This window comes from Puccinia triticina, chromosome 7A (assembly GCF_026914185.1).
Source record: "Puccinia triticina chromosome 7A, complete sequence".
Classification (NCBI taxonomy): Eukaryota; Fungi; Basidiomycota; class Pucciniomycetes; order Pucciniales; family Pucciniaceae; genus Puccinia; species Puccinia triticina.
Genome location: NC_070564.1, coordinates 1,085,797 through 1,100,160, shown reverse-complemented (window position 1 = coordinate 1,100,160; position 14,364 = coordinate 1,085,797). Strand labels below are relative to the sequence as shown.

At 48.9% G+C, this 14,364-nt stretch overlaps 5 protein-coding genes across 5 annotated transcripts; 2 read left to right on the top strand and 3 right to left on the bottom strand.

The window, feature by feature from the left end:
• Nucleotides 1-2,533: 2,533 nt before the first annotated feature.
• On the top strand, nt 2,534-3,982 carry PtA15_7A137 (uncharacterized protein; the record flags this gene model as incomplete). The annotated part of the gene is made up of 6 exons (XM_053170712.1): nt 2,534-2,645; nt 2,715-2,838; nt 2,913-3,173; nt 3,260-3,331; nt 3,419-3,718; nt 3,805-3,982. The coding sequence occupies 6 exons, from the start codon at nt 2,534-2,536 to the stop codon at nt 3,980-3,982; spliced, it is 1,047 nt and encodes a 348-aa protein (XP_053021966.1).
• Nucleotides 3,983-5,706: 1,724 nt separating this feature from the next.
• On the top strand, nt 5,707-6,555 carry PtA15_7A136 (uncharacterized protein; the record flags this gene model as incomplete). Its single annotated transcript, XM_053170711.1, has 6 exons — nt 5,707-5,761; nt 5,874-5,969; nt 6,064-6,153; nt 6,215-6,289; nt 6,374-6,408; nt 6,511-6,555. 6 exons carry the CDS (start codon nt 5,707-5,709, stop codon nt 6,553-6,555), a joined length of 396 nt encoding a protein of 131 aa, XP_053021965.1.
• A 355-nt stretch (nt 6,556-6,910) lies between these two features.
• PtA15_7A135 (uncharacterized protein) lies at nt 6,911-8,371 on the bottom strand (the record flags this gene model as incomplete). The annotated part of the gene is made up of 4 exons (XM_053170710.1): nt 6,911-7,195; nt 7,293-7,352; nt 7,453-7,869; nt 7,925-8,371. The coding sequence occupies 4 exons, from the start codon at nt 8,369-8,371 to the stop codon at nt 6,911-6,913; spliced, it is 1,209 nt and encodes a 402-aa protein (XP_053021964.1).
• An 868-nt stretch (nt 8,372-9,239) lies between these two features.
• Nucleotides 9,240-12,609, bottom strand: PtA15_7A134 (uncharacterized protein; the record flags this gene model as incomplete). The annotated part of the gene is made up of 6 exons (XM_053170709.1): nt 9,240-9,364; nt 9,441-9,654; nt 9,739-11,394; nt 11,497-12,255; nt 12,349-12,382; nt 12,467-12,609. 6 exons carry the CDS (start codon nt 12,607-12,609, stop codon nt 9,240-9,242), a joined length of 2,931 nt encoding a protein of 976 aa, XP_053021963.1.
• Nucleotides 12,610-13,089: 480 nt separating this feature from the next.
• On the bottom strand, nt 13,090-14,348 carry PtA15_7A133 (uncharacterized protein; the record flags this gene model as incomplete). The annotated part of the gene is made up of 5 exons (XM_053170708.1): nt 13,090-13,292; nt 13,405-13,738; nt 13,816-13,893; nt 13,964-14,108; nt 14,257-14,348. The coding sequence occupies 5 exons, from the start codon at nt 14,346-14,348 to the stop codon at nt 13,090-13,092; spliced, it is 852 nt and encodes a 283-aa protein (XP_053021962.1).
• Between the last annotated feature and the right edge of the window lie 16 nt (nt 14,349-14,364).

Below are 14,364 nucleotides of genomic sequence, written 5' to 3'. Positions count from 1 at the left end.
TTTCTGCCCTATGTGAATTGGTCATGCAATCCAACAAAACTGGTTTTTAAATTTTAACCATGTACCTTCGCAGACAACCCCATGATACAATCTCCCATGATACAATCTATGTGCAGTATTGGTTTCAGTGTTGCTTCAAAGCTACATATTTTTATCAGATTTTATCAGTAGAATTTCATGAAATTTACAAAACTTCATATAAATATTTGGTTCCAGAAGAACCTGACCAGATGCAAAAATTGCAATGACAAGTTGGATAACTTCCCGTCACATCTGGGACCCAGGCAGTTGTGGATATAGACCCAAAGAGTCTTGATCTTTGCAGGGAAATCTAGCTTTTGGAGCTCACTTCTGCCAGCTGGGAGGCCCTCAGATCTTAACGGGAAGTCACCTAGTGGAATAAAAATGGTCTCAACCCCCAACGTGAGCCATCCTAGTGGCAACACGGAACCGGGTTACCGAATCACGTGTGGCGGATGAGGTAAAAGCGAAATGAGGTAAAATACGAAGCCTTCAAAAGAGTGAAGTTGAATGGTTATAATCCGCATGCGATGTCAGGGTTGGTATCGGACGAGTACAACGGCTTTTCATCTGATGAATTTCTGCCCGAAATTCAAGGAACAACGGGCGGCTCTTCGAAAACAACTCCGGCACTTGAAAGTTCGATTCAGGGCGGAGAGATTAGACAAAATCCTCAATAACCGGAAAGCGGACGTGGCTTTGGCAAACTTTCTGAGCAAGACGAACCGATTTCAAGAACAACTTCCCCCTCGATGATTCCCATTTCCCGTCTTTTCTTTTTCCTCTCAATTCTTTCTCCTTTTGTTTGTTGACCAATTAAACATGTTATGACCTCCAGACCTCGACTTGATTTCACCCTCAATTTATATGTTGTGTAGTAGATTTATAGTTGTTATCTCCTTTCATCATGACGTCTCTAAGATTCATAGTGAGCAATGCCATAGGCCAAATTTCACTTAAAAAAAAAAAAAAAAAAAAAAAAAAGAGTACAACGGCTGTCATCTGTTTTTTGGTTCGAAACGCGTGAAGAGCTCGCCAAGGAAACCTTGCTCAGCCAAGAGGTGAATGAACGCAGTACTGCTTATTTCTTAGTCCTAATAAAGACGTAGGGGTTTCATCGAGGTTATCAAGTTGATGGATATCTGGCGCCTGGGGTCATCCCTATCATCTAGATCACCCTACGGTCACTTTTGTTCCAGTATCTTCCACACCACATCCATGAGACTTTACAAGAAGTGGAGTGCTGCTGTCGTCCCAAGATGTACGACCAAACGCAAGTAACGTATCAGCCCAGGAGAGGTCTGATTAAATCGCGGCTGATGGCGAGCCAACTGAGAATATGTGCATTCGTGGAAGCATTTGCCACTCACATCTGGTAGGTTGTACGACAATTTTGACCGAAATGTACTAGGGTGATGAAACAAAAACATGATGGATGGGATAGATCAACACGAGAGCCAGGATGCGATTCTGGGAAATGCTCCCCTTGGACTTTCTCGGGCTCTCGCAATCATTCTACCGAGCTACAAAGTTGACTCAGAGGGCAGATGCGTCCTTTCAGTCCGTTCTCCAGGCAATTGGGGCGGAAAAGCAGCAAGTGAAGCCTGACTACCGGATGACAACTAAGTACAACATATCGAATTTCGACGGAGAACCCGCCCAGTCTCTCCACAGCTGATTTTGTGTACTGGTCACTGGCCGGTTGGTATGGGGTCGTAATGGTGGCAGGGGGCTGCAAAAGGCATAAACCCATGAATCGACCGTAACCTTCTGGCGTGTATGCTACAGCGTCCAAACATGTTGGAAAATGAGGTTGCATATCATAGAGGATGAGAGGTCATTTCGAATTCGAGTACAACATATGCACCACATTTCCAAATTGCAACGCCTGCATTCCGCCTTTTACAATCAATCCAAACAAAGGCCACCTTTGTCCTCAGTCCTTATACAACTACTGTAAATATCTCCCACCACAGTCGCCTGTGACCAGTCTCGGCTATCCACCTCAGCTTCTTGTCCTTCAGTCATCCTTTTCTTGCAGACCTTATTCCTTTGTGCATTCCTGAACACCGTGCGAGCAAGTACCACTCCTCAGCTCCCTTGTTTCCATTCTCTCCGTGGTTCGCACTGCCACTGGAAGTTAACAATCCGTTCTACCCAGAAAATAGGGTAATTTGTCATTCGTACCAGCCAACCTTCTTGTTTATTGCCTTCTATACAGCCTGTGGCTGAGTGTGTTTGGATCAAGTTTCATATTTGCTCAGTGACCTCAGGTGACTTCCCACCCATAAAACAAGGCTCTTTTCGTTCAAGTTTCATCTCCACCCTTCACCGCTTCATCCTCCACCTACGGGCTACTCCCGCCCCACTACCTCATCTTCTCGACATCCTTTCACCGTTCCAACCCTCTACCGACTCCAGCTCATCAAGCCGAAATCGTTCATTCTACTCTGTTGTTTTCACTAGACCAGTTCCTCTTTGAGTTTTTCTTATTCCTTCTTTCCCCAGCACAATGGGTGTACACCTTTTAGCCCCTCTCCGACGACAACTTGCCGGCCTTTTTTGCTTGGTCCTCCTTGCCCAATTCCTAGCAGCTGCTCCCGACCACTACTCCACTCGTAAAGGTCAGTGATGCCCCCTATATCCAAAACCCCATCCCGAGGTGCTAACCATACTCAATTCGACACTCGCAGCCGCCCACCGTACTCGAGACACCAAGTCTCAAAATAAAGGTAGCAGGCAAACTAAATTTTCACATCTAGGTCCAGCGGGGATCAGAGCCTATGACCCCAAAACGGCCAAAATCAATGGTGTATAGTAAGCTCCCTTTACGTCTCATTCAGCAACGAGGTTGTAGGTGATTAATCAAGTATTACTTTCTGGCACTGTAGCATTGGTTTGATCCCGGACGCTGGCGATACCGGCGGCAAAGCTCAAACAATGCAGGAAATCATCCAGTCCATCAACGGCAAACGACCTGCGGTATTCGGATGGTATGCTCAAGTATCGGTCCACAAAAAATTCGATGGTGCCCAGCTCTTCGAGATCATGGATGATCTGAAAGCCTCAAATTCTGTGTTCAGTCCTGCCATCATGCCCCAAGGTGGTTTGGCTGGACTACGGTGGAATGACAATCATCAAGCTGTTGCCATGTCAGTTGCCTCTTGCTCTTGACGTTATCAGACCCTTTCGTTTCTATCGCATGTTCGATCATACTGAGAAGACACGTTACATTTAGTGCCAAGGTTCTCCGAAAGTTCACCGATCAGGATATTCCAGTCATCCTTAGATTCGCTCACGAGATGAATTGGTACGATTCCAGATCAACTCGTCTAATATTATGCCAACGCACCGGCCTGGATTCCTTTAGCAAGCTAACCCTTTCTGACGATCACAGGTACCAGCGCACACGAGAATACCCCGGTAACGCCGCAGATTTCAAGGAGTCCTGGGCTGTCATTGCCGCCGCAGTTCGGAACCATGCTCCAGATGTCCTTCTTCATTGGTGCCCAAATGTATCCACCATGGACGAGTACCATAAATATGCACCCGAGGACATGGACAATACGGTCGACCTCGTCGGATTTGACTACTACCCCAAGAGCAAACCGAAACCAGGAGAGTTTGTTGACAAAGCCAAAGAGTTCCACGACACCTTTGCTATCAACGGCCGGAAATTTGCCATGGGAGAAGCAGGGTGCGTTGAGAAAGATAACAGATGTTCTCCATCCGTTGCGACTGTTCTGCGCTAACATACTTTGACCCTGACGTCCACCCATTTAGTTTACACTATGCGGCGAGCTACCAAGAGCGAGTCGATTGGCTCTCACAAATGGCTCACGCCCGAAAGGAACTTCCCAACCTACTCTTCATCAACTGGTACAACAGCAAGAAGGAATTCGACTACAAGATCGCAGGGCACGGCCTCTCCACCACTCTCTTGACAGAAAAACTTGAATGAAGAACTTCCTGCCCCTCATTCGCCTCTTTTCCATTTTTTGAATACTCTCGTTTTTCCTACACCCTCGCTTGAACTCGAATCTATCTCCAGTGAGCTTCGGCCGATCAGAATAGGTAGAGCTCTTTATGTTTTGGGTCAGAGTGGCCATTGAGTGGCTCATTGGGCAAGCTGGTCTTGCCTTCTTCTTCTTCTCCTTCTTCTACTTCATCATCAACAGATACAAATTTGTAATGTTCCTAGTGAACATTCCCTCCCATTTCCTATCCTGTTTTCGTAGTTGTCTGACTTGTTCATTCTTCCGGGTCCAATTTGCCTCTACCCTACCGTTGTACTACTCGTGAGGGCGTCATATTACCCATCATTGTATATAGTTTCCTTGCCTTGCAGTAAATGTAATCCCCAAATACGATAGGTTACAACAATTCTAACCCCTCAACTCCACAGTGCAGTTTCTTTCCACCTGCAGTTTCTCTCGCGGTCCATCATGGTTTGATAAACTTGACTGAGAGCACCTAGCGGTCAATGTCACAGCGCACCTCCCACGATGTTAGCTGTGTCGCTAGGACCTCACTCACCTGCTGTATCGCTAATCCTGAACCAAGGTCAACCTGTATTTCAAGTCAGCTCCAGCAACGACAGCACCTTTCCGCGAAGAGTTGCCTCATACATATCTGTTGCTATATGTAAGCTATTGGCCAGAAATACGATGTACCATTAGCGTGTATGATACCAAATCCCCTTGACAAATTCACATGTCGACCGTTTCTCGGCAACCAACCACGGGTACCCCTGGCAACGGGTTTGTAGACGAGCACGAGAGCTCTGTGATAACACGGGCAGCGGTGAATGTTGTATAAAGCTTCAGGGGGAAAGCCTGGCGAACAAGCAAATTACATGACGGCAGGCCCATTTGTAGTCGCCGGTGATAAGTAGCTATCCATAACACCGACACACACCGATCGCATTGATGTCAGTTGATTGGGATTGATATGTATAGCACTTTCAGTCTCCCCAAGGTGAGGATCACCGTGAACGGTTTAACAGCGAAGATATCTCCTTCTGTGGCCAAAGCAGCATACACCGATGTTTCACCCTTTCAAGTCGAGAGCGCGGGGAGGTGGCAAGTAGCTTTGCCTACACCCGCACCTCCTATCCAGACCACTCCACCAGCAGCAGCTCAAATCTATAACTGGTTAGCTTGTTGCAATGGGCCCTCCAACACATCATACTTGATACTATCATCGAGCACAATCAGTTCCAACGATTGGAGCAGGGGCTCTTCTCGTAGCATGGTTTTTTCGGTTGGTAGTCTTGAATTCAAACAGACAAGTTTACAACCGGCCGGACCGGCTATTTATTCGACTTACAAATCTTCCAACCCGAAACTCTCCGGAAGATTGCCTCCTGGATGGCCGCCCACATAGGAGATTGTCCGATGCTACTGCAATGCCAAGCCCGTCTTGTTGGCGCTAGTCTCTAAGCAGCTACTACAGCATGGACGTTTTTCAGGTACAAATCATATCTCCTCTTCCAGTTCTTTCTCGCACCCACCTATCCGCACCTTTACTCTTTCTGCTTGGAGCTGAACATCTTTTCCTGCCGGTTGCGACAAGTCTTCAACTCGCATTCACTCTTAGAAAGTGAAACCTCGTGTTCTGTTGGTCTCACGCAGCCGTTGTGTGGCTTTAAGCTTATAAGTCTGCTGGTAAACCGTTTCGACTGCGATGGCTAGACATGAGATTCAGGACCTCTCTGCTGGGAAGCGACCCCCTTCATCTGGTAGGATGACGCGCCTAGAGTAGAGCTCAGATAAAATGAAAAAAACCTCGAAGTAGCAAAGCTCATCCATGCGTCTTCTTGCCCTGATTCTCGGCCTAAAAAACGATAAAAGAGCACGAGACGAATGTAGGGAATCGAGCGGGACCGGGGCAGATGAGCGAAGGGTTCTCAGCATCGGGGGACAAGTTGCAGCAGGCGGATGGTGATTGTGAGTTTCCGTTGTATTTAATTCTCAGCGAGGAAAAGATAAAGGAGGCCGAAAAAAATGACTGATGTATTGCACACATGGTGCTGCCCTCTAGCCTTGGAGTGTGATCTGGCGAGGCTAACTAAAGTCTTCGATGACGTCAGAGAGAATCGGGCGAAGACATCAAATACGGTCCCAGAAGATGGTAAGAGAAGGACGATTGCCTGTGATGCTTGTGTTGTTGATCATACTCCATTGTATCGCAGAAAGCTCCGCCCTGGTTGAACCGGCACACCGGATGACGGATGTGAAGAGCAAGAGCGACGGGAGCAAAAAATCGGGTCTGTCAAGCGTCTTCGCCAGTTCTATCATACTCTTCTTTCTAGCCGTGGATCACTAATCCCTGGCTTTTATGAGCTTTTCAGGCGGCTCTCATTTGCAAGGAGCATTAGATACCAACGTAAAACGAGTATAAAACAACAGCCATCTCAACACGACCAAAGCGACGACCAGTCAACATTAGCTGCCCCCAAAGACCCGATTTCCCATGATTTATGATCAGATCGAATCGGTCAGACTCTTACCACCATTGGTATCGCCACTCTAACCCTAAAACCATTGTTCGTGGCAGCTGTGTGGAATAATGTTTTTCTTCTGTGCCTCGTACACTTGCTTAGGCTTATCGTAACTACTTTGGGTTTAGTCTTGTAATGCAAATAGGCCGTATTACCATCACAAAAAATGGGACGCAAGTGTTTTGAATGTCATCATCTTTGGGTCAAAAAGTTGGAATTACATATGATGTTAAGAAAAGTACAACAGAAAAGTCAATCGATAACATGCCTCTCCCCACGACCTATCACATCATGCACCCTTGATGATGGGTTAATGGGCATAGACATACACGAACCTTATTCAAACAAGAAAATTTCGGGGGAGAAGAAGAAGAAGATAACAAGATCTCAGGAATCACGTGTGTTTTTTTCCAACTGCCCTTTGCCTGATAACAGAAAGTTCGGGGATAAGACGGGCAAGGGTGGATAATATTTCCAAGGGACCCGGACTGAAGGAACAGCAGGATCCAGGAGAGGATTTCCGTCTGCCGTAAGAAAGGGATTATTGGATGTGGGGGTTCGAGTCGGATGGGACGCATGGTGGCTGTGCGGTTCAGGGATGTTCGTTGGGCTCGACCCGGCCAGCGGAGAGACCTTTGATTTTTCATCCCAGGAGGCAGGCGATATTGGAAGCTGTGGAATGAGCGGGAGGATCAGTGAAATGATAGAACAACAATAGAGGAAACTTGGTTCGGTGTCGTGAAGCTTGTGTGAAGATGTATTTATGTACCTCTTTGATGAATGTTGACTGAGGGAAACTCGCCCGAGCGTTGCAGCCATGATGTCCGATCTGGTGGAAAGAGCCCCAGCGTGAACGTCAGCACAAGCTCATGAAACGATAAGTACTGAAAACCCCAGCAAAAAGACAGGAAAGAGGGATGTATACATGCCTCTTGCTTATCAGATGTTTGGCCGGACAAGCAGGGACCGGGCTTGCCAGGGGACGAACCGTGATCGGAAAAGGTATGTTGTGAGGAAGATGGGTTTTCTGAGGCACGACCAACGACGGTTCTCCTACGATGAGAGTGCTTTCCATCGGACCTGGTCAGCTTACTGGGCGCCGATTTGCGATTCTTGGAGATCGGGGCTGAGGGAGTGCCTGCTTGGAAAGGATTGAAGTCGATGAAGTTCGAGTTCTTGGCTTGGACAGCTCGCTCGACCGTCGACCGCCGTCCGGCATTTCGTGCTGCTGGCCTCTTCTGGTCAACAACGGTGTCTTCGTCGCTCGAACTTGTTGGCTCAACAGTCTGTCTCCATCCTTGATTATCGCTCGGTTGGATTGGACTGAGCGGATCGAATGCATAGAACTGTCATACAGCGTTAGTTTAAACATGACTTGAAAGAAAAATGGATGCCGCCTACCGTAAACGAAGGCCGGCTGGAGCTCTGGCCCGGCGTTGCTTGCTTCACAAATGGTGACCGGGGTGGAAAACGTTGCTGGGTGAACGACTGGGGACCAGCACCGCTGGTGGATGAGATCTCGGGCAGGGCGGGATCGACTTGGGACGAGCAGCCGGTGCCGTGGAAGGTCTTCCTCCGCCCGGCCTTTGAGCTTGGCTTCTTCGCGCCTGCAGCTGTTTTCTTCTTCGGTACGGGATCGCCGGACTGCCCGGCTTGGAAGGGATTGAAGTTGATGAAATTCGAGCCTTCTTTCTTGACCGCCTCTTCGATCGTCAGCCTCCGACTGCTCCGGCGTCCCGCTTGCTTCTTCCTCCGGCCAAAAAGAGCTTCATCATTCGTCGTGCTTGAAGAGCTCGACGAGCTCGAAGCCGACGCCTTCCTCCGGCACTTATCCCTACTCCGGTCCATCCTGAAAGCTCTGCGTCAACTGATCGTTTTCGTCAATGATGGGAAGTAGATTGTCAAGTCGGATAGATAAAAGAGGACAACTTGTGGGTGCACTTGGTACAAAAACTCAGGAGGGAAAGATTCTACATAACGGGCTATGAGAGATCGAAAACAAAATTCTCTGACGTTTTACATAAAGGGACTCATTATCGTCCTTTCCACTGAGCTTTGCATTCACAGATAACCATGCTCATCCCCTCAGGCGGAGCTCATAAGCCTCATTCTTTCGGATTCTATGAATAAAACTGATTAGGATCAGGATAATCTGGAAGCATCTATTTACAAGAGCTGAGCTGTCACCAAAGAGAAAAAAACGGAACCGAGGGAGTTAATCCTAGTTAATCGGGTGCCAGCCGTTTCTCACTTAAGCCGTCTCAATTGATATGGAGCATTTGTAGCCAGCTGCTCAATTGTCATACACTGAAGAAAGGACGATTTTTCAATGAAAAGATCGCGAGGATGACCTCTTGCAAGGTAGACGTGATGAGATTACTTGATTGATAGTAAATGAAAAAGGTAAGTATTTATGTGTACAAATTCTCCGTATTTATATATAAGTAACAAATAGAAGCACTCGAAAATAGACAAGTATATTTACATGATAGATAGTGACTGAATATTTTTTTGGTGTTTAGATGTTTTATTTACCGAGTCAAGATTGATTTTAGATATGTATATGATAATGATAAGAGTCAGCTGACGTATGTATATATTAATTGATTTGAGGAATAATATCGACAATCAGAATACTATCAAGGCCCGATGAAGAAAGAGGATGAGAATAGAGATGATGGACAAGAAGAGGAACAAGTTTTTCTTGGTGAATGTGTCAAGAAGGAGTAGTTGAGGCATCAGGGGACCCATTGAATTGGTGGGAAGAATTGCCCCCACCACTCGGATTGCCAGTCGACCCAGGCAAATGAGTGTTAAGGTTCAAGTTACCTTTATAACTACCTACAAACCCACCCCCAAAAAAAGCAAAGATAAGAGAGGTGGAACACGAGAGAAAGTGAGAGGAGAGAAGACGAACCGATCCATTCCCAAACTTTGATACTTTCGCCCCGGATCTCACTCACCTTCGTCCGCACGTTCGAATTACCTTCGACGATCTTCTCGACCTTTTTCCAGAGCTTTTGGCGATTGACGGGCGAATGGTCGTACGAGAGGATCAAGTCCCGGAGCTGGGCCGACGCGAGCGTTGGTGGCTGAGGTGATAGGGCTGGATTGGTGTGATGGATCCACGACTTGAGAGTGATAAAAAACACAGAGAGAGAATTTGAATATTTCATCTTTCACAAAAGGATGGGATCAAGCAAGAGAAAACTCACCTCGTCTCTCAACTTCGTCAGAGCCAACTCGACCAACTCGCGCACTTTCTGCTTCTCCTGGCCAATTCTAGAAAATTCGAGTTTGAGATAGACCCAGCCAGCAAGAGCGAGAAGGATGGAGAGGAGGATCAACTTGAACTTTTTGAGGGTCTTGAGCAGGCCCAACTTGAGCCGACACTTAAGGCCCATGTCGAGTTGTTTGAAGTCACGCGTGGCTAGCCAGCCGTCCTCTCGGACGATCTGAGCCGACTTTTCGAGATCTTTGATCGCCAGTTCGAGGATCTCCTCGTCTGAGGAGGACGTCAGACCGGGGGACGATGCCGACTTGTCTCCTGAGCTCGGTAGGATCAGCTCTTTCACTTCCTTCTCCTCCAGACCGTAGACCTTGATCTTCACCGACATCTCCTCCTCTTCGTCAGAGGCCCGCATGCCCATTCCACAGAGCACTTTCCCGCGCTGTTTCCTGAGAATCTGGTTGAGCTGGTTAGCAGTCTCGACGATCTTGACCAGCTTAGCCGTATCGGGAAGACACTTCGGACCCTTGAACATCGGCATCCAACTGTGCACGGCCTTCTCCCAGTCGGAGTGAGTCTGAACGAAGTCGGGCTCGCACCTGACGATCCGCCCGCGTTCACAGATCGCATGTGGAGGACAGCTTTGGCAATCTGGTAACAGGCCGAAGGCGCTGGCCGCCTCGAATGCTTGACCTAACTTGACGCGGAATGCACCCGAAAAAGTCTCCAACTCGTCGCTCGAGACTGTCTCGCCAAGCTCGAGAAAGTTCTCGATACGCTGGTCTCGGGTCATCGCATTGCTCTTCATCCCAGTGTCACAGTATCCCAGTCGCTCGACCTGCCCAAGATACCACTTCACCGCGCCAAACATCAACCCAAGACAGCCTAATCGCAACAAAAAGCTAATCGCTTGAGTTGGCCCGGCAAACAGTCCGTTACGTTTCGGAATGGTCCTACGGAAGGGCTTCGTGATCTTGAGCCTCTTCTCAGCTGGCGTATGGACAAGTTCATCAAGCCTGACGCGTTGGATGTGTGGACGAGGGATAGGGGTCTGATATTGAAGGTTTGATGCGCTGTGAGTGATTGTTTGAGAATAGGGTGTGCGAGGTGGTAACTGTGATTGTCGGCGAGATGAGACAGAAGCGGGGATAGTTTGATAAGGGGGCTCGCGATTGACTCCGCGACTGCCCTGCATTTGCTCTGGACTAGGAGCCTCATGATGTCCAGCTGGATGGCGGGAACGTGAGAGAATCGCTACATCGGCCGTCTCGTTTTCCTCTGGTGCAAGGAGCTGCTGGATGTGCTCGGGATTGCCGTTATCGAAGGAGCTGTTACCGTCAAAGTCATCCTGAAGATGGTTCATCGTGAGTCGTCTGTTACTCGGTAACGAAGGAAAATGGGCACTCTTGCGAATCGATTCGCGAGCCGGGGTCTGATGTAAGGAGTAGACATTCGCAGTGGTGGTGGACTTGGGTAGAAAAGTTGGAGCTGTGTGGAGGGTGGGGGAGACTTGAGTAGGGAGAACGGGGATTTGCTGGGAACCTGGATTGGGTTTCGTCGGGGATGTGGCGTTGAAAATGTTGGGGGTGGTACTAGATTTGGTGAGCTGGGCTGGGGCAATAGAGGGTCGCTTGACAGATGACTTGAAATATCAGAAAGGAAGAAAACCAAAAGACGGAAAATAGGACTATCAACCACCTCGTTTATCAAATATGCTTCGGAGGAAGAAAGGCTAATCAAGCACCTGTCGTTTGGAGGGCCGAGGTTTTTTGGAACTGCTGCCACTCTTGTCGTCTTCTACTCCACTCTGGAAGGGATTGTAATCTATGTACTGCCCCTCTCCAGATTCGAGGGCTTCATGCAGAGTGGTCCGACGGTTCTTGGGTTTAGATATGTTTTTTTTGGAGATGGCAAGCTCATCATCGTTATTGCTATCGGTTGGGTTGTTCGCTGAGGATTGAGCCGGGAGCTCTGATCGGCGTTTCTTGATTGGAGCAGGGGATACAGACGAGTTAGTGATGTTCATCGAGGAGATTTGACTCGAGTTGGAGTGTTCTTCCTCCTCGTTGATACGATGAGCCATTCGCTCGACTTCTGATGCGATTTCAGCTTCCGCTGGAAGGGGCTGTTCGCTGGCCTTACGTTTACCGGTTCTCCGCGGGGGTTTCTCTGGCGAGGAGTCGGGAAGGGTAGATTCTCGTTGACGGTTCCTCTGTGTGGTAGCAGTCCGACCACGGACCGACTTGACTTGTGGGGTGGCTTCTCCGTCAGCTTCGGTCGCAGATTGCTCGCGATCGGTTGCGTTGCGATTGGTGGATCGCCTGGTCCTCTGTTTGGATGTGTTGGAGGCAAGCGATTCCTGGTCGATCGAGATGGTGGATGAAGCTTTCTTTCTAGGTGTCTTAGACACGGGTGGGTCATCATCGGTTAGGTATCGACCGGTGGCCATGTCAAAGATGCCTGCAGCTGATGGTTTGACGTTTAGATGAGCTTTGAGAAGTTTCTAAGAATTTTTGGGAAGGGTTACGTAGAGGGAAGATAGTGTGTTCAGCTTGAGTGAAGGCTGGGCAAGCTTTTGGACAGGTCGATAGCTTACGGGTGTCATAGGTTTGACCTGTCGGTCGAACAATCTGTGTGAGACGGAAGACACGACGCGTAGCTGGGTCAGCGAGCGATGTTTGTGGAAGAGTTTTGTTCGGGGGACAGAGACTTACGAGACCAGATCGGCTTTTTTGGTGTAAGAGTGAGGGATGTTATTTTCTAATAGGATCGACCTTAGCTCAGCGACTTTGACTGAGTTGGGATCGAAACCAGGCAGCATCCAGTCTGGGGGTGGTTCTGGGTTCGTTGAGGCCATTGTGCGAATCGGTGTGGATGTAGTCGAGTGAGGTTGTGGTTGAGGTTGAGGATGGCGAGGTTGAGTGGGAAGACACAAAAGGGGGGAAGTCAGACTATGGCTTAACACAGCATCATGTATGCACATACACAGCACCCGACACCCACGCGGGGAACTTGGCCAGTCAGACCTCAGAGAAGAGGCGGATAAAGAGTGAGACGCGTAAACAAGCTCAACAAACTGCCTCAACATACCCACTGGGGCCCATCAGGTTTTCACAGTTGACTAGGAACAGGGGCTGGTTGGTTAGCTGAAGGGGAGGCAACTATATTCACATCCTCTGAGAGTAAATGGTCAGGAGATAGATCCGATTGAGGTTGACAACTACAGTATTCATTGCCGACAAAAAATACACACAAAGCGCAGATGAAAGTACAAGCAGTCTTATATGTTTCGAGGAAGAAAGAAAAGAACAGCCCCCGTGCGCCAAGGGTGCGGGTTCTACAGTTTGCCCAATCGTTTGTAGGTCGGTTTGGACTTGTTCCGCGTGGTGGAGAGAGCAGCTTGGATTGAATCCTGGACATCGTTGGCTTGGAGTGCATTGGCACCCCACAGCGCGGTATAATTCAATCCTTCGGCGATCGTATGGTCGGCTGAATAATTCAGTAGATGCTTGGTACCCAAGGTCGCTACCGGTGACTTTGCTGTCGGTCACATGAGGTTACGAAGATCGTTTTTTTTTTGGTGTTGCAGATCACCAGTCAATCTTCGGACCAAGATTCAGTTGAAAATGTGCATGGGTTGATTGCTACTTACAAGCGATTTGCTGGGCTAGGTTGATAGCTTGCCTCATCAGGACCTCCATGCCGCCCTCGACGACATGTCTTTGGGCTATCAGACCGAGCTCGCAGGCTTCCTTACATCCGAACGAACGAGCCGTGAAAGCCAGTTCTCGCAGGAGCGAATCGTTGCCCGTTTTCTTCGGCAAACGCTGTAGGGTACCGATATCTGCAGCGATTCCTGCATCCACTTCCTTGATACTGAACTGGGTCGCCGAGTCGCATAGTCGGATGTCACAGGCGGTAATGATATCTATGCCAAGTCCGTAGCAGACCCCATGAATCGCAACAATCACCGGGCGCTCACAGTCCTAAGATGAAAAGAAGAAAAAAAACACATCATGAGTCAAGGCTAGGTAGACTAGCAGCATAGGGTGGACGGACTGACTTCAATCTTCGAAATCGCAGCTTGGAACTCGAGCACGTGGTCTCGCATGAGTAGACCAGACCGAGCCGAGTCAGCCCCCTAAATGAAACAGATCATCACAAGTCCAGTGTTATGTTGTTGGGAGAGCTTTGAGAGGGATTCGACGCACTGTTAGTACGAGGCCATCCTCTTTCAAGTCCAATCCTGCGGTGAACGCACGTGTGCTGGAGCACAGGATGACTGCTCGAACGTCTGGGTCGTGTCGCACCTTGGCGAAATTCGCTCCTAACGAGCTCCAAAACGGCGAAGAGAATCTGTGTGCGAAGACATCAACTTAACAGCGAACGGACAAGCACGTTGATGGGGTGGGTGGTCGAATGAGTGAAACGGAGCCTACGCACTGGACAAACAAAAGCGTCGGTCAGCCTGCTGCCAAGCGCGACGATGACGGGCAGGACCTACTTGAGAGGGGGCCGATTCAGAGACAGGCGCAGAACCGCACTGCTCGGCCAATCGGCAACGATGAACGGGCCGCCATACTCTGCTTGCTCCATGATGGGGGAGGGGGCG